General features: G+C 51.8%; 1 protein-coding gene across 1 annotated transcript in view; it reads right to left on the bottom strand.

Annotated features, from left to right (window-relative positions):
* Positions 1-2299: 2299 nt before the first annotated feature.
* MAB21L3 (mab-21 like 3) overlaps positions 2300-18733 on the bottom strand; it is a 41148-nt gene continuing 24714 nt past the window's right edge. The window contains exons 4-8 of the mRNA XM_006919819.2: positions 12995-13135; positions 10539-10830; positions 7885-8063; positions 7204-7398; positions 2300-2540 (exon numbers count right to left, since the gene is read on the bottom strand). Of these exons, the coding sequence (XP_006919881.1) occupies positions 2307-2540; positions 7204-7398; positions 7885-8063; positions 10539-10830; positions 12995-13135 (1041 nt within the window). The 3' untranslated portion in view covers positions 2300-2306. The remainder of the gene's footprint in view (positions 2541-7203; positions 7399-7884; positions 8064-10538; positions 10831-12994; positions 13136-18733) is intronic.

The following is an 18733-nucleotide window of genomic DNA, read 5'->3' as shown; positions in this document are numbered from 1 at the left end:
AGAATAAAGGAGTAGTATTAGCAGAATTTTCAGACTTGTGCGATCTGTCGCAGGAAGCAGAATGAGTGGAATACCCCACGATCCCCAGGATGGACTGCGCTCTTATAGGTTCCCTATCTAAATCGGAGCTGTACGCAGAAAGACTGTGAATTTTGGCCAAATGGCAGGAAAGGTAAACGATTTAGCATCTGCTGGAATTCACTGTCCCTGGTTCCCTTTTTTTGGAGAAGCCAGGTGTAAATTATAGGCTGAGGAGGGTGACACCTGCTGGGCTACAAAGGAACTGGGTGGGGACCTGGCTCTTTTCATGTGTGGTCCCCTAGTGCCCTCTGCTGGCCAGCAGTAGGAACACACAAGAATCTGCAGCTAGCCCTACTTTCAAAACCCGCAGACCTACGGGGAAAGGCGGGAAGAATCCACGAAGTATGTCAGTCCCACCCTCTCCGTACACATGCGCACATTTCAGATCGATGGTACTGTCAGCTTACACTTTTTGGCATTTTGTGACGGCAGAGCTGTTTCAAAACTTGCTTCATCTGTTTTCATCATTAAAGTAAAAAAAAAAAACTTGCTGTATCTGCCACCTTCTCAAATGTTTCCCCAAATCCAAGAATACGGACATTTGAATGCCAATTTTGATGATTTAACAAAATATCGGTTTGCTCATCAGTTCACGTTTTCAAAATTATAAAGTTATTATACGCTTGGAAAGATTTTTTTTCCGACATTTTTAAACCATGATTTCCTATGGGATAGCCCAGGAGCCCACTGTGAGGTTACAGTATTCCTGTTAAAATAATTGTTTTAATTTTCAAATGTGACTTTAAAAAAAAAAATCAGTAGTTCATGTTTTTAGAAATTTCACTGTTATGTTATTTGGGGGTAAATATTCTAAGTAAAAAAGGAGTCTCTTGAATTGAGACGCATTAAATAAATGCCAGAAGAAACCACTGGTCTCACCAAGAACTAGAATTCCCGGTCTAGTGCTGCACAGGTTGAGTGGCCTTGGGACCTCAGTGACACTCAAAATGAGGGTTTCGGATTTCGAGAGCCTGCTGTGTGCCTAACTCTTGTGTGAGCCCAGACTCTATGCAGACACTAGAATAGGCATTTAAAATAGGTGTGACCCCAAATGTCACACCTTTGATTTTAGAATAAAATACAAGTTCCTTACCAGCTCTCCAAGGCCAGGAGCTCTGAGTCATGCAGCCCCCTCCAAGTTCACCTTCCCCTTCAGCTGTTTGCATTTCATCCGTCAAGGATCTCTGTGTGGCTCTATTTCAATATACTGTTTACTTCCTTCAGGACACTTGCTACAATTTACAATAATTGTGTTTATTAATCTGTCATTCGTTTCCTCTTTCCACCATTAGGCATCGTCCATCTTGCTCTTGGTTGCATTTCCGATGCCTAATGAGCATACATTTATCAATAAACGAGCAAAGGAAGGGCGTAAACAAAGGAAGGTGTTGAGAGGTGAGTGACACCCGTCATTCCATGCAGATTAGAGTACCGAGTTCATTCATAAATACGAGGCAGCCCCATCCCTGCCCCACGGCGTGGGAAGCGAGGGCAGGGCCTGACAGGGCTGCACTTTCATCTCTGACTGACGCTAGTCCTCAAAACCGCTTTTTCTACTCAGAGAACACCAGGGAAGCAGACAGAAGCCTCGAACCACCGTCCAGGAGAGCTGGAGAGCAGCGGGGGAAACAGGCACGCCAACCCACCAGGCGGCATCGCTTAATCAGGGGTACGGTACTGACCCAGGATGCGAATACTGGCTACCAAACCAACGCGTGACCCTTTATGTTGATCCGGTGCCTTCTCCTTGAAGGGCACAGCAGTCCCGTCGGCGCACGGCCCTGCCCGCAGGGATGCAGAGCAACAGTCCCATTTTACAAACGGAAAACGAAGGAGCCCACGGTCAGTGTGCCGGAGAGCCACTGCTGGGCAGCAGGCCGACACCTGGCTGCCCAGGGGTCCCGTCTCCATCCTCCCCATCAGACTAGCAGCATCTGAGCGAGGGAAAAGAAATTCGGAACAGTCATGCGTTCAGAATCTGTGGCTTGGGGAAGCTTGATGAGAGCTGTCCCCAAGAGAGGTAGCTAGTTCGGGGCTGAAATGCTTGCTGGGCTCCAGCGAGGCCTGAGTCACACATCGGGGGCACGGTTTTTCCCTCTGAAGTGCTCCTGGGCTGACATAAATTCCTCTGCCATAGGTAACTTCTCTCCTGAGCATCTGACTGGAACAATCCACAGAGGTCAAGCCAGAATGAAATGTCTGAGGGTCCCTAGGCTGGCACATCCTCAGGGCAGGCCTATCTGGGGGTCCTTCAGGAAGCAGGCCAGCTTCTGGGCCAGAGCGTCCAGCTCGCCCGAGCTGGCACACTGCAGGAGGTTGCTCTTGGGCACGAAGAAGTGCTTCAGAAAGCGCTGGCTCGCGCACTTGTGCAGTTTCCTCACCAGGCGCAGGAACCCTTTGCTGAAGACCTGCCAGTCCTTAGAGTGCGGGTACTTCTCACAGGTCCAAAAGAGCACCATCTGTGGACGGAAGAGGCGGCGTCAGACATCGCCCGGGACAACGCGACAAGGGAGGAGAGAAGCTCCAGAACAGCTACTGAGCTGACGGGGCGGAAGGAGGGGACAGGCTCCGCCCGGAATTCACGACCCCCCCAGGTTCCGGGGAGGGGCGGGGCTACCGAACCAGCACGTTACCCTCTGGCTCCGCGGGCATTTCCAGCGCCCACCTCCGATCTGCGGCCTTGGCCTCGACTCTCCAGGGAAGATGAAAACCTCCTGCCCGCAGCCCTGACAGCTCTGCCGGCGACGCCAGCGCCCTCCTCACCTCCTCTCTGCACCCGCCGCACCTCCTCCCTGGGCAAACCCTCCCTCCTCCGGGAACAGCATGGCATGGGCTCCCCTTCCTCGCGGCTTTGACGCCTGTCCCGAGCTCTCCTGCTCCCCCAGTGCCACTTCTCCCTCCTGCCCCTCCCGCCCTACCTGCCGCCTCTGCAAATCCAGGTCTCTCCAAAGAATCGGCTCAGTTCCTTGTCCCGCCCCCTCCTGCAGTTCCCTGCCTCAGTGCACCCCCGTGTGGATTCTTCTGCCATCGGGCCTTAAAAGCTGCTTTCCTAAGGGCCAGTGATCTCCAGCCCTCGCCCCCCCGCCGGCCTTTGGGCGGCATCTGACTCTCGGAGCCATACCCTCTGTGAGAGCCCCTCTTCCCCTGGCTTCCCAGACACCGAAGCCTGGGGGTCCCGCCCGCACTTCTGCTCCTCCCGTCCCGCCTCTACCTGCCCGAGGTTCTCAGCTCTTGGCTCTTCGCCTCCCCCTCCTCCCTCCCCAGCGGCGGCTTCATTACTGCTAAGAACAGATTCTCTTTCTCAGGCCCAGGCCTCTCCCTGACTTCCTCACCTGGTACTTCCTGAAAACCTGAAGTCATGCCCATCAGCATGTCCAAACGGATCTCACAGCCTTCCCGCACAACCCCGACCCGCCTCCAGAGCTGCCAATCCAGCCGGTGACGCAAGACACGAAGCCGGGGTCATGCCCTCCGTCACCAGCCCCAGTCGAGAACGGCCAACGCTGCGGCCTAAGCGTTTCTCAGATCCACCCGCTGGTCTTCACCCCCAGGCCCAGCACCCTCCTCCCCCACGTCTCACCAGTCTGCACCTACTCTTGTCACCGTCGAATCTGTCACCATCCACTCTGCAGCCAACGTGTCCTTTTTGAAATACGAATCAGTCTATGTTTCTTATCTAAAATACTCCCAGCTCTTCCCCTTGTGGATTAAAACTACCATCCCTGACACAGTCTGCTTCACCAGCGTTGGCCCCTGCCTGCCTTTGCAGCCTCGACCCGCCCTGCACTCTCCCCGGCTTCTTCCAGCCCCACTGGCCTGGTTCCAGGCTCTCCTCCACCCCAGGGCCTTTAACACCCTACTGCTTCTCTTCGGAGCATACCTCCTTCCCCCCTTTGCCCAGGAAACTCACTCGTCATTTCGAATTTCCCCATGACACCCGCTGAACATTCTCTTGGCCACGTACTTCTCATAAGCAGCGATGATCACGGTCATTTTTACATTTATTTACATAATTCCTACGAGATTATAAACTCCACGAGAGCAGAGGACTATATACCTGTTTTTATTCGCTCGTATGTCCCTAGCACCCAGCAGAGGGACTGGCTTGTGGGAGGCAGTCAACAAATGTTTATTGACTAAATGAAATCACGAATTAACTAATGTCATGGTTTAGATGTTGATAATTTTGAAACATAGTCTTTACTAGAAAGTAAAAGAGCAGTTTTAGGTTCACAGCAAGATACCGAATATTTTTTATTTAGATTCTATTGTTTTGAGTAAATGAGTTAGAGATAATTTCATGATGGTCAAGATAATATAGATACAAAAAAACTATTAATTCCTCTTGTCGCTAAGTGTTGATCTTCCTAATCAAACCAAAGCAGTTAAGTCTATTATAACCAAAGCCCTCTTTGAGTGAGTTTTAGAAATAAATAAGCCAATGAAAGATAAGCTCTTGCTCCATGCAAAATCGCTTTGGGGAAGAGCCTCTTCGGTGGGGAGGTGAGGACTTTTATAGGACAGCGTCAGATTTAAGATGAGGTGACCATAACTAGCTGTCTTGCAACCCGATCTCTCCCACTTTTCCCAGCCTAAGGCCGTGGCAAGGATCTTGTACACTCCAGCCACGTCCATCCCAATGCCGACCTGTGAGAGAGCCTTGCCCTCTCTGCCCAGGGTACCAGAGGACAAGGCAGTAGTCTTGTTTCTGACTGGCCCGCCCTTCTTGACAAATAACCCCCTTGAAGTGCTCGTTCTTGAGGATGCACAATTTCACTGTGCCGGGTAGATGGGGTGAGGAGGACTGGAACAGAGAACCTTTGAGAAGTTGCCCCAAGATCCGCTCAGTGATTTAGAGGCAGCGAGAAGGAAAGCGAGTCCATTGAGAGGACGCAGTTTTGAGAGCGGTCTAGGGCCGCGAGGCCCGCGGTGGCCCTATTCCATCTTGCCTAAAATATTCATGCCACTTAGAGTGTTTCATCCATCTTCATTGCGAAGCAATGACACCACGGTTAAGATTGAGGTTCTGCCGTGAGGCAGCCTAGAGTTCGCTTCACGGCTCTAACTCCTCCCAGTGTGGCCTGGAGAAAGGTGAGCAAGAAGCTGAACCCCCCACAAGAACTAGATGGCCTTCGGAAAGACGTGCCCGCCCCCCGGACAGCTGTACGGTTTTCGGGGAACGTGGCTGAGAACGTCGAGAATGTTGACGCTCGAGAGAAAGGCCCCTGTGTGTGCAAATGAGGTATGAACAGATTCTTGGGCAGGCCAGGGAAGGCCCTTTATCAGAAAAGACAAGAAAGCAAAGACTAGTGATTTGATGGGGGGGAAAGGTTGAATAAGATGTGAACTCATTCATTTGATAAACAAATATTTAGTGAGCGACTACTGAGTACAAAGCCTTGGGACGGAGAGTATGGGTTTAGTAACGTATAAAGACCCACGAGGAACCTGCCCTTAGAGAGAGTACGTTAGGGCTAAAAGATTAACACGGGGCTGGAGGACGGCTGTCCGTTGAGGCACAAGTAGGATGCAAAGAAGGCACCGCGTAGACAGGTGACCACCCCAGGGACCTGCCCTCGCCTGTGTAGAAGGCCAGGGAGAGGGGCTCACGTGCCTGGTGGATACCAGCCAGGCGGGGGCCGTGTGTCTGTGAGAGGCCGACGCCTCTGTGCATGGCGGCACATGAGCGTCCAGTTTGCCCCGGGTGGTCGGAAGTCTGAGGAGCTGAGCGTGTGATCGAAGGCCACCTCTCCAGGGCAGGGCCCCTGGCCCCGCAGTCCGGGCTGAGCTCTGCTGCTCTCAGCCCTCGCAGGCCACGCTCCTCTTCCTGGGGCTCCCTGCACTGATTCCTCGCGCGCCCCAGGATCATTCGCCCAGCGTCTGCCTCCCTGCTCGACCGGAAGCTCCACGAGAGCAGAGCACGTCTGTGCCGGGTGCAGAGCGCACAGGTGTGGGGCAGGTGTCTGGCCCCCAGTCAGCTCGACCAACACGTGCTGAGTCAGAGTGCATGAGTGAACGCACTGGTGAACGTGCGATGCTGGGTTTGGGGCAACGGGGGACCTGTGGGGCGAGGGGAGGTCCATGCCCCACGGTTTGGAACCTGGGGTTCAGGCTTGCAGCTGCGTTCGTGGGCTGCCGATCTCAGCACTCCCCTGCACTGATTCCTCGCGCGCCCCAGGATCATTCGCCCAGCGTCTGCCTCCCTGCTCGACCGGAAGCTCCACGAGAGCAGAGCACGTCTGTGCCGGGTGCAGAGCGCACAGGTGTGGGGCAGGTGTCTGGCCCCCAGTCAGCTCGACCAACACGTGCTGAGTCAGAGTGCGTGAGCGAACGCGCTGGTGAACGTGCGATGCTGGGTTTGGGGCAAGGGAGGACCTGTGGGGCGAGGGGAAGTCCATGCCCCACGGTTTGGAACCTGGGGTTCAGGCTTGCAGCTGTGTTCGTGGGCTGCTGATCTCAGCACTCCCCAGTTTCCCCTCCACGTGGAGCGTGTGTGCATGGCTGGCTGGGGCGTGTGTGCATGCTGGCTGGGGCGTGTGTGCATGGGTGGCTGGGGTGTGTGTGCATGCTGGCTGGGGCGTGTGTGCATGGCTGGCTGTGTCTGGCCGGAGTGGGGACTGAGCGAGTCACGGCACAAAGGAAAACATGAATGTGTCTGAAGTTTGAGCAACTCGCAAGATTTCACCGGACTTCAAGATTTCACCAAACTCGCAAGGTTTCCCCAGGGCACCGGCCAGGTGCTGTGCATTTTTCTAAACCTCAGCAAGGCTCTTGGCGCATGGCGGGCACTCGTGTTGGTTTGTTGAGTGAAATGAAAGGCGGGGAGAGAAGAGAACGATAGGAAACAGAGACGGAAAGAGAAGTGGAAAGGGAAGCGCGGGAGGCGGAGAATCCGCCTTGGCCAGGAGCTGCGGACACGGGTACAGCCTGGGTCTGTCCGTCTCCGTAATGAGTAATAATGTGTGGGGTGGCAAACGTGGACACTGCACCCCCAGCCTGAATTCGTACATACACACCCCTCCCGCTTCTGAGCGGCTCGGGCCAGCCCTACGGGAGACGGAGAGGAGACCCACCTGACCCACCTGCCCTGGGTCCTCTACGGCCGGTGGCCCGCACGCTCACCTGCAGATGGTGGGACGAGATCACAGGCCTCTTCCCCGGGCACCAGACGTCCTCCTTCATCTGCCGCATGGCCTGGAAACACTTCCTGCGGCAGCCCCCATCCTCGTCCAGCTGTTCCAACAGCACCTGCTCAGCCTGCAGGAAGCTCAGCTGCCAGTGATAATTCGAACGGGCCAACAGGGCAAATCCGAATGACTGGAAGAGAAAAACAGCGGGAAGATGAGAAGGGTGGTGCTTGCCGGGCTCGAAGGCCATCTCCAGGGCAGCCCTGTAGTCTGGGGGACCAGCCGCCAGGCGGGCAGGACGTCCTACAGCGGGGGTGCAGAAGGGAGCTTCAGGGCAAGCTGCCTTGCACACGGGCAGGTAGCGGGAGAGGCTGCGTCCGCCTTCTCTCAGGCAGTGGTTGTCAATTTGAGCCCACACCAGAATCACCTGGAGGGCTCAATAAAACAGATCACTGGGCCCTGCCTGCCCAGCCTTATCCCGTAAGGCGAGTGGGGCCTGATAATCTGCATTTCTAACACGTTCTCAGGTGCCACTGCCAGTTCCGGGGCCCACACTTTGAGAATCACTAGTGAAGCCTCCACTGTCCTTCTGAAGCTGGCTGGCAGTCAGCGATGCTGCGGCTGGTGAAGCTGTGGGCGTCTGTGCTCGGCGAGCTGGGGCCCTGCCCGCTGGTACCTTGATGCACTCCACTCTCTCCGGGGAGGGCCAGCGCGTCAGACACCGAGGCCACCGGGCTCTCTTGGACCAGGCGTTGGGGATCTCCACTGCGGGGGCCAGCTCTAGCTCCACCTGACCTTCGGATGTTTCCACGGCAACCCGAACTGCAGTGCTGTTTGTGAGCACGCTGACCTTTCCTGTGGGAAACAGCGCACAGGCGATGAGAGCAACTGTGGCCAGGGGGGTCTGAGCAGCTCCTCGCATCTGCGGGGGTGACCTTCCCACTGTCGGTGACGCACCGCGGGGTGGGGGGAGGGGCGTTACGTCGAAACTAGACAATCGGCCAGGTAAATAGTGACAGAAGCATTGCCAGAAAAATCTCATGGTCGGTGGGTTTTTCTTTTTTTTCTCCTCCCTCCCCCAAAGCTTTTATTGGTACTTTTAAATTAATAGATTCTTTTCAGAAGCCTCGACTGAAAGAAAGAGACGCTGAATACAAAGAAAAGGTACAGTATTTGCTACTGTGAAACGCTATCCAGCGATACTTCTCTCTCCTCCACATTCCACCCAGGTGTCCCAACCTTCCTCCGATGGCCTCGGCCCCATTGCTTATTCATCTTCCCTCGGTGGCTTTCGGTTCAACCCGTCTCTTACCTGAGTCCCAGGCTCTCACACGGTATTCCTGCCTCCCATTAAGCCAGGCTCGCCTCAGATGTATATATTATCAGAAGCCCTTGTAATCACGAAATACTTGATCGTGTGGCATAGCCACTGGCTCAAAGAGCTGAGTGAGCAGAAACGATCCCTCACACCCTCGTTTTCCAACCAGGCAAAGAGAGGGGGGAAAGAAGCAGCACATCTGGCAAAGTTTTCCAGCTCATACATTACAATCCATTTCTCATCTGCTCTCATTTCTTTCAAAAGATGCACAGTGGTTTTTTGTGGGTTCATCTCCATTACAGAGAAGGATGAGTCCTCTGGCTCAGGATCTGTTATTTTGCTTTTTCTCGCTCGGAGAAGAAAACGGAAGCTCCTTCGTTAACCGTGTTAGGCTGTTCCAAAGGAAAACAGTCTTCTCCTCGACTGGGCGTGGTAGAGAGTTTACCGCCTGTACCGCGTCAGAGCCGCCCAGAGGGGACATGACAACGCCTGGCACCTCAGCGTTCTTTGCTGAGAGCACCCCGTCCACCTGGCCCATGAGCTTTCACAGCGTCGCAAAGTGGGAGGTGAACCAAAGCTGGAACCAGCCCGCCTTGCCCACACCCCGCTCCCGCCACGCGCTCTGCTTACTTGCTGCGTGACCTTCGCGTGTTACTTAATCCCTCTAAATCTCAGTTTTCTTACTCTAGAGGGTTGCTATGAGTATTAAATAGTCCAGGAAAAGATCCTATATATACATGGTAACAATCTATTAAACATGAGCTGCTTCTATTATGGAACCTTCTTGAATACCTGTCTAGTCAGAAAATGTACATAGAAATCCCTTTTTTTTTCTGTTTACATGGAATCACATATTGTTCAGCATTTTGGTTTTTCACTTAATTATCTAGCATGGGCGTTTTTCACAGCTGTGTGTGCGCATACGCACATACTTCGTTCTTTTTAAAGGCTGCGTAATAGTCCACTAATTTATTTAGTCATTTATTGAGCTGCTGTGATTATTTCTAGTCATTCGCAGTGGATCTCCTTGTGCGCATTTCTTTGTGTATCTGTAAGAATCTCTTTCTAGAAGCGGAATTGCCGAATTGCCAAGTAGACATGTTATAAAAACAAAAGTGGACAAACCGCCCTTTAAAAATCAGGCCCAGCTCACACCTCCACGAATAATGTGTGAAAACGTGTGTTGCCACAGCCGCCCCGACACTGAGCGAGATCGGACTTTTCATCCCTGTCAACCTGCGAGGTGTTTTAATGTACATTTCCCAAAGTATACATTGAATGGAACTTTTTCTTTTTTCTTACTTTTACTAGCCATATATAGTCTTTTTCCGTGAGTCATGTTTTTTGGTCATGATTTCTATTGATCTGCTCATATATTTTATTGGTTTATAAGTACTTTTGTATAATTCAAGAAATTAGCTATTTTTTCCCAGCTGGGAATACGCCTTTTTACTCTGTGTGAACAAAATGTGTGTGTGCACGTGTGTGCGTGTATGCCACACCGTACCGTAGCTTAAGATTTTGGAGTTGTCGAACTTAATCAATTCCTTATGGCTTCTGGATTGTGTGTTTTGGAATAAGTCAGTGGTTTCCAAACGCGATACCTCAGCATGCTGGGTGACTCCAGCCCACTGCAGGGCGCTGTCATGGAAATGTGCTAGTAACGAAGCTCGGGGGTTTATGAGTCATTTGCTTTTTTTTTTAAGTACCCAAATTTTTAAGCTAACATCTTAGAAAAAGTATATAACTCAAAGTCTGTCGTATCAATGCCAAGACAGTAATCTCGTTAAAAACCCACAGGAGTGTGTCGTGAGTCTGAATTCCATTCTTCTATGTGTCACAGCAGAAAAGAAACAGCTAATTCGTATCATGGTGGTTGGACAGATGTAAAGAGCATATGATTACTTTCTCAGTGTAAGCGGCATGAGCTTCAGGTAACACCCAAGCTGAGGATTTTTAGGGCAAAAGGGAAATGCCAGAAATATCCCTTACACTTTTCTTGATCAGCTCACCTGACAGGTGACAGGTTTCGATTGCATTTTCTACCAGTTTCCGGAACACCTGGAGGACCTTGGCGGGCACGATGTCCCCCTCGATGTTCACGTCTGCCTCGTGCCACTGCCACAGGCTCTTCATGAACTGCCGCACGGCCAGCCACTGCTGCAGGCCCTCTGGGTCCCGCAGCGGGCAGGGGAGCCTGGTGCCTTGCAGGGTATAGTACCGCCAGCGATGCTCCCTGGGCTCCCGGTACCCGCCCAGGCCTCGCACTGGGACTGTGACAAGGAACTGGCTGGGAGCCAAAACCTGGGGTCAGGAAAGGAGAGAGAGCGAGAGCGAGTTCAGGATGTGGGTGGTGACAGACGTGCTCAGGGAGCTGGCCCGCTGAGCCGGGCGGCTCGGTGGACCACTCAGCCCTCAGCGATGTGCCTCGCACCTGCCTGTCGCAAGAGGATCCACCTCTGTTCTGCCACTAACCCACTGTCACTGGGAGAGGAGGAGAAAAAAGTTTGCAAATGACTCTCATTCTTTTGGCCTGTATTAATAACCCTTGGCCAGTATTGATGACTAATCCTTACAAAATCACTGGTGAAATGAAAGGCTGTTTGTTGAGACAATGAGAATTGTTGAGATGACTTTTGGTTTAATGGGAAAAGGGGAACGATCAGATCTACCTACTCCCTTTCTGTAGGAACCAGTCAAGAAGTGATCAGGGTGACAGTGCTCAGGCCAGTAGTCCAAGGGGTAGAACGAACTGGTCAACAGTGTAGTACCACCAAAGGGACCTTGAGCTTTGACCACATCCATGGCAGCTCACTCCACACGGCACCCCTCCCGTCAGTCAGCTGCACCCTGGAGGACCCCCCTGACAATGGAATTTGGTCAACCTCTGCCCGGGGCCCAGTCATTGGCCGATTGAGGGGTGAACGCCCAAATCAGCGCCAACCGATTCCAGCTCATTTTCAGAGAGTAACAGTTTGATGCTTTAGATGATGAGTTCGCACGACTCCCCATATCTATAGAAAAATGCCAGGATTAAAAAAGGGGGTCGGGGGGGAATCTATACCATGGCATTCAAAATCCATGTTCTTCGATCCCACTTGCCTGTGGATTCAAGAGCATAACTGTCACATTGCTCGTCACATAAATGCTGCTTAATAAATGCTATTTGAAGTTCGTCTAAAATAAAGCAAAAGCAATACTTATGCATCTCACCGCAACTTCACACGCAGAACGTGGCACGTATAAATGCGTGGTGTATGTTAAACTGTGAATTCTAAGTGAGACCCCAGAAGGAAACTTCCTCAGATGCAGTTCTGGGAAAAGTGATGTGATGTTTCTATTCCCAGGCACTGGTCTATTTTCTGTTGAATTTAGGTTGGCTGAGATGGTGGAGGGAGACAAAGTTCTCACATTCCAGGATCCAATCCAGTTTAACAATTTTCATCCTGGGATGAATTTTCTAAGATCTGACTCTGTTTCAAAATGCACAAGTTTCAGCGTCTCGTGGGGCGCGTGCCTTTGCCCATCATACTGGAAATGTACTAGACCAGCCACGATCTCTTGTTCACAGACTAATTCTTTTTCTCACTCATTCATTCATTTGGCAGAAGTTTGAGTGTCTGCTGGATGGTGCTAGGAAAGAAGCAGTCAGTAAACACAGTCTTCACCATCAAAGAACTCCTCGTCTGGTGTGAGAAAGGGTGTGAGCACCGGTAAGTGTAATACAAGCGAGAGGGGTATTTATGTGTCATTAGAAAAATTGACATAAGGAGCACAGGGGTCCAGGATGGTTCAGAGCCTCGGGTCTCATTCTAAAAGGGTGGAGACCCACAGCGTCTGCTCCACAGGGCCGTTTGCTGGTTTGAGTGAGGTCATTTCTGCGAGAATGGCTTTGTCTGCACCACGGTGTTGCGGAGATGCTGCCTGTCACACTCTGGCCCTCGTGGCTTCTAAGCCTGTGGGGTTCCTCACAGGGACAGGGGGCGATTTTGCAGTTTCTAAGGGCCACCTCTCCCACTTTTTTCCTTCCCACACCTGCGACCCCACAGACTGTCACTTTCCACTGTTTCCTTAACAATGCCCAGTTCCCTCCGCCCAGACCCCAACCTACTAAGTAGTTGCTTAATCGGCAAACGGGTGCTTCACTAAACATTAATCGTTACAGGGGCACATGCTTCAGAATCAGAAGCCCAGTTCGAGTTCTGACGTCGGCGCCTCATGTGACTGACTAGGTCATTTGATCTCTCTACACCTCAACTTTTACCCTCTGGAAAATGGGAATGTGGGGGCTCGAGTGAGATGACAGCGATGCACTGAGCTTGTGAACGGTGAATGGCAAGCGTTCCACCCAAACAGGAAGCGTTGGTAGTATCCTCAGCGGTCTGAGTGCCAGGCGCGTACTAGCCCCGCCCACCCCAGTTTCCGGGCTCTCTGGGTGGGCGCCCAGCGACAGGTGAGACCGGCTCACCTTCAAGTTCCCATCGTATGCCAAAGAGTAAGGGACAGCTTGAAACCGTACGTCTTGGTTGCTGACGTCTGTGGTCAGACGGTAGATGACTTTCTGCAGCTCCTGCACGGTCTTAGAAACCCGCTGGCGCCTCAGGTACACCTGCGTGAGAAGGGCGCAGCAAAGACAGTGAGTTCGGGGGCGGGCCCTGAGACCCCGGGATCAGGAAGTGATGGGACAGGGCACAGTGACCAAAGGTGTGCAGCTTAAAAACTCCTGCCTCCCCAAGAACCCCAGGGGAGATGCACTGAGGTCTGACACTGCTCGATGCCACAGCGTCCTCCTCTGGAATGGGAGCATCTGTTCAATATTTACACAGTGCCTGCCATGGGGCAGGTGCCCAGCTAGGTGCTGGCGCTCACTAGTGAACAAGACGACAGCGAACAAAATAGAGACACTAGCCCTCTGGTTGAAAATACAGGACATAGGTATAATGTATATATATGTACACACACATACACATGTGTCAATATACACATCTGTGTATACACGCATGTGTGTGTATAATGTAATATCAGGTATGATAAGCCCCATGAAGAAAAATAAAATAGGATGAGGAATTAGTAAAGGGGCTGCTATTTTGGATCAGGGGGTCAGGGAAGACTTCTCTGAGGAGATGACACTTGAGTGACCCCCGATGACAGTCTGGCCTCCAAAGCAGGAGCGTGCTTGGCAAGGCTCAAGGAACAGTAAGGGGGACACTGTGGCAGGAACCCGAAAAGGCAAAAGGAGAGTAACAGGGGGTGAGTTTGGAAAGGAGGGGCCAGACCATCTCTTGGGGTTTTATGAAACTATTCAATGGGATGATAACACCTGCTGTCCAGGCTGGTGATATTAAACAGCTTAACGCATGTAAACACGTAGCAAACTGTGTCCCACTTACGTCGTCAATAAATCACGGTTCCCTTCTCCCCTATACTCACCCTCCTCTCGCTACTAGACCTATAAGAAAGGGCATGCGTCGACGGTCCCTCGGACTCTGCACAGGTCTCCAAGAACTGGAAAGTATCCGCGGAAAATCGAACACCAAAAAATATATACCTTGAGATAATTCAGGTTCAGGGAAATATATGTTTGTGGGAAGCACCAAGGAACTTTTAGTAAGCTCCAGGAGAGACAGAAAAACGCAAATGATTTTTGGATGGGAAGAGTCCGTAAGTTTTTTCTGGAATGGAGGGGCTCTTCATTACACTGTCTGGGAGGCGTGTGCAGGCTGGTGCCCTCACAAGTGTCTCCCCTAGGGAGATGCTCCTGAGCCCAGTCAGGAGCCGATGTGAAGCATCTTAAAGGCGACATCTCAATATATCTAAATGCCGTGCCCATCCATGAATCTTTGTATTGCTTCTGCATTTTGTATAATGGCTGTTTCTACACATTCTAGAGTAGTTTTACACATTCATAACAGGATCAAGAAAAAAAGCCCAAGTTAAAGAGATTTCTGTTTTTCTAAACTAAATCATCAACTCGTTCAGTCACCTGAGACCTCATACCTCCCACCAACCAACATGTGGACACTGGACATGGAACACGTATACGCATGTGCATCTATTTGCACACATGCCATATGCCACATACATCATCAGTTCACCAATAAACATTTATTTGGCACCTGCTGTGTCCGGGGTACTCTTACACACTAGGGCACAGCAACAGTCACATGGACACAGCCATGCACTTAAAGTAGTGGGGAAGACAGACAAAAGGAGAGAACATAAATGTGGGGGCCCCTATAGAGAAGTATAGGGTGCCACGGGGTACAATGGAGCAGCTGGCCTTGTCTGCAGCCTGAGACGTTTTATACGTGCATATCCCCACTCAGAGGCCTGTCTTTGAAAAGCTAACCACTAGTACACTCCAGATGCATAAGAATAACAAGAAACCGGAGGTGAGGTCACTAATCTTAACGCGCTGACAATCTCATTGGAAATATACGACACCCACGAAATTGTCTTTTCAAAATCCATGTGTCTTGTTTGCTTTTAAATACAATAATCTGTCTCTACCAGCTTTTAACAACTCTTTTTGGCCACTCACCCACTCACCCCTCAAGGTACTTTTCTTGAGCATTTGTAACTATCATGATTCTGCGTCTTCCAGAGTGTACAAGCGGAGGGCAGAAGGTCCCAGAGGAGCAGGCCACTTGCCAGAGCAAAGGAAATGCTTTCAGAAGCCTATGACAAAGTGCCCTCCCTGGTGTAGGACTCCCTGGGGTTGCGATTCCACTCTGCTTGACCAATTTTCGTTGAATATCCACTTCATGCCAGCTTCTGTATCTCCGTGTCATCAAGAGGTTCATGGATGAGACGCAAAACAAACAAAACGGGAAACTAAAACCACAGCACTCTGGTCCTAGGTGAAGGTCCCTGGTTCCACAGGAAAGGGAAACTTCGTGTCCTCTGCAAGCTGGGGGTCCTTCCTGCAGGCGCGGTGTGTCGGAGCGGCATCTTGAGAGACTGTAGGAGTTAGCTAGGTTGTTGCAGAAACAGAAAATGGCGAGGGGAGCGCAGGACAGACCGGCCGGGGCAGAGGCCGCCTCGGAGGAGCGTGGTGAGGAGCGTGGTGAGGTGGGGGAAGAGGCAGCGAGAGGTCTTGAAAACAGAGGAAGAAGAATTTCAAGAACAATGTCAACAGTGAGTGGCCGAGGAAGATAAGGCCTGAAAATGTGCTCAGAGTTTGGCAACTAGAAGAGGCTCAGCGTGTTCGGGGAAGCGCTGGGCGTTGAGCCAGACAGAAGTGGGTAAAGAGGGAAGGAAGAGACTAGCCAGTGAAGACAGAGGTAAGCGACTGCTCCGGGGAGTCTGGCTAGGGAAGGAAAATAAACGAACAAACAATGAGCCAGTGGAGAAGGAAGAGGCAACGGAGAACAAGACCATAGAGTCAGGATTTTCCCAGCCAGGAAGAGCCATGCAAATCCAGAAACCTGCTGAGTCATTCACCTGGGGTGGGCGGGGCTGGCGGAAGGAGAGCCGGTGCAGATGCAGGGGAAAGGGCAGTAGGGAGTGGCGGGAATGGAGGGATCGCCTGTCTGATGTCTATTTTCTTTACCAAGCGGGAGAAAGACAATGTGCTGAGAGTGAGCTGCAGAGGTAGAAAGCAGGGGACTTTGGGGCGACAGGCTGGAAACAGGTTCCCTGTGGGACGAAGCGCTGTCTAGGCACATGTGTACGACTGCCAGGCTGTACCAAGACAGGTGTGGGGCTGTGGGAGACCCGGGGATCGGCTCTAGGATGTTCTCCAGCACCAAAGGTGAGAGTCGAGGTGTGGAAGGAGAGTTGCTGGGCAAGGTCTCAGTGGCGGCGAGCCATGCTCTCCAGCCTGGGCAGAGAGTGCGCAGAGCCAGTGCTGTGGAGTAGAGGACACTGGACAAGTTCAAGGACCGGAAGTCTGATCAGGAACAGTGGAGGAAAGTACCATGAGGGCTAACTAGATACAAGTCAGTGGCTGAGAAATAGAATTCTCAAATAGTTACGTTCTCAGAGTATTTGGGGGACTAAGGCTACCCACCCCCAATCTCTCAAGTCTGCTGATACGAGTCCACAGAACTCAATGTTCGTAACAGTCATGAGTCTAGGTATACAGCTGTGACCCCGTGTGCATGGCCGTGACCCCGTGTGTACGGCTGTGACCCCACGTGCACGGCCATGACCCCGTGCGCAAGGCCATGAGCCCGTGTGCACAGTCGTATATATATATTTGTTTCTCAAATTAATGAACTAAGAAGATTCATCAACATATTGACACTGTGAAATAATTTTTAACTAAATAATTTTTAGTTAAATAATTTTTAACTAAATAATTGTTAACTAAAGCTTGTGTGTGTGTGTGCATGTACATACACATGATGAAGAGCCTATTGGAAAAAGTTCTCCACTGTGAATCTCTTTCGCAAATTATGGCGGTGGACTTTTCTCCCTGGCGGGATAGTTCACATGCTCCACAGCAGACCCCCACGAGCTCTTGCTCGTTACACACCTTTGGGATCTGTTTTGATTTCTGAAGGTAAAAGTCAGAATAAGGAAATACTTTTCCGGGCCTAGAGCCACAAATTCTGGTTTTGATTTCCTCCAACCATCACTTCTATTGCAATTTAGAATCGGGATCTTAGAATCAGAAGACACCTCGGAAATCACCTTGTCTGGTGTCACTTTACATAAAGGCAGAGGAACAAGGTGGCTCCCCTAATGTCACACCGGTAATTAGTGGTAGGACTAGACCTAATGCCCAGGTCCCCTGACTCCTCTCACACTGTGCCACACCCTCGAGTGGGGGCTCCGGAAGTACTGCCTGCCTTTATCCCCATCACGAACACAGCGCCCGCCCTGCGTTTGCACCCGTCTCTCTCCCTCTGACGCCCCCAGGTGAATGCCTCAGCGGGTTTCTGGGTTTGGCGTCAAGGCTCATGACATAACACGTCCAAAACCTCCACTGATTTGGGCATCGCACCCCAAGACACTCATCACGACAGGCCTGACGGTAAGGCAGGTGCTGTCCGGGGGAGCCCTGCCTTAGACGGGCCTGTCCCACAGGGTCCTGGCCACTTCATCGAGTGGGACCCTCATTCCTATTAGGCTGTGGCAGCCCCTCCCTCCCCACATCTCGGGCAATCGGCTCCTAACTATAGAGGATGGAGGTTCCATCCCGCAGCCCCGGGGGGCTGTGCTGAGGGTTTCCATGGGTCTTCTGACCACAGCCTGTGGAGGCAGAGCAAGAAGATTCCACTGGGGCGTGGGAAGCAGGGAATGGGGCCTGAGGCAGCTTTCCAGGACCTTAGTGAAAGAAGGAGGCTCCACCACAAGGAGAGAGCCGCCACCAGCCTGACCCCAGAACCCCGTTACTGCCCCTTAGATTTCAGGAGGCAAGCAAGATACCAGCTGCAGCCTTCAAGCAGCCTTGTCATCAAATTTAGTTCATGGCGAAGCTTGGAAGCAAATTTAAGGGGAAAGTATAATAATTAAACGAAGCTGGAACCAAAGCACATTCAATTCAAACTCGAGCTCGTGCGCCTTTTTAAAATCTCTCTCATCCTCTCTGCTGATTAGGTCAATGAACAAAGGTGCGTTTTCCTTTTTTAAAGACTGCGTTTGTGGACGCGGCAGAATGAAAGTAGAAATGAATCGTATGAACTCAATCAGGCGCATGACGCGGGGTGTGCGCAGGGCATCCAACCCGCTTCTTGCATTTCACTGGGGCTGGCTACGCTTGTACATGCGCGAGCATGCAGGTTCAGTTACCCTACCGAAGCATGCCTCTCCAGGGCATGTCTGCGCGCCCACGTACATGCGCGCCCACGTACATGCGCGAGCATGCAGGTTCAGTTACCCTAACGAAGCAGAGTTTATGCAAAAAGAATCATCGGAGGCACCCTCTCAGGGTGCCATGCATTTCGTTTGTGGCCTCCGTCTCTCCAGGGCACGTCTGCGCGCCCACGTGCATGCGCGCCCACGTACATGCGCGCGCCCACGTACATGCGCGCCCACGTACATGCGCGCGCCCACGTACATGCGCACGTCCCCTTCCTGCGCTACTTTCCTCCCCTCCCCCATCGCCGTCCCACGCACCATTCGTTACTATTAATAGCTCAAGTCTGTGGACAGTTTACTGTTTCGAATATAAATTACTGGGAATTCAAGGTTGTTCCCTATAATGACATCATGCTGACTAGCATTCCGACATGCTTCCTCCAGAGAGTGGCGGTAAATA

This window comes from Pteropus alecto, unplaced genomic scaffold, assembly GCF_000325575.1.
Source record: "Pteropus alecto unplaced genomic scaffold, ASM32557v1 scaffold106, whole genome shotgun sequence".
NCBI classification, from domain to species: domain Eukaryota; kingdom Metazoa; phylum Chordata; class Mammalia; order Chiroptera; family Pteropodidae; genus Pteropus; species Pteropus alecto.
The sequence above is the reverse complement of the archived record's forward strand: the minus strand, read 5'-3'. Positions and strand labels throughout refer to the sequence as shown.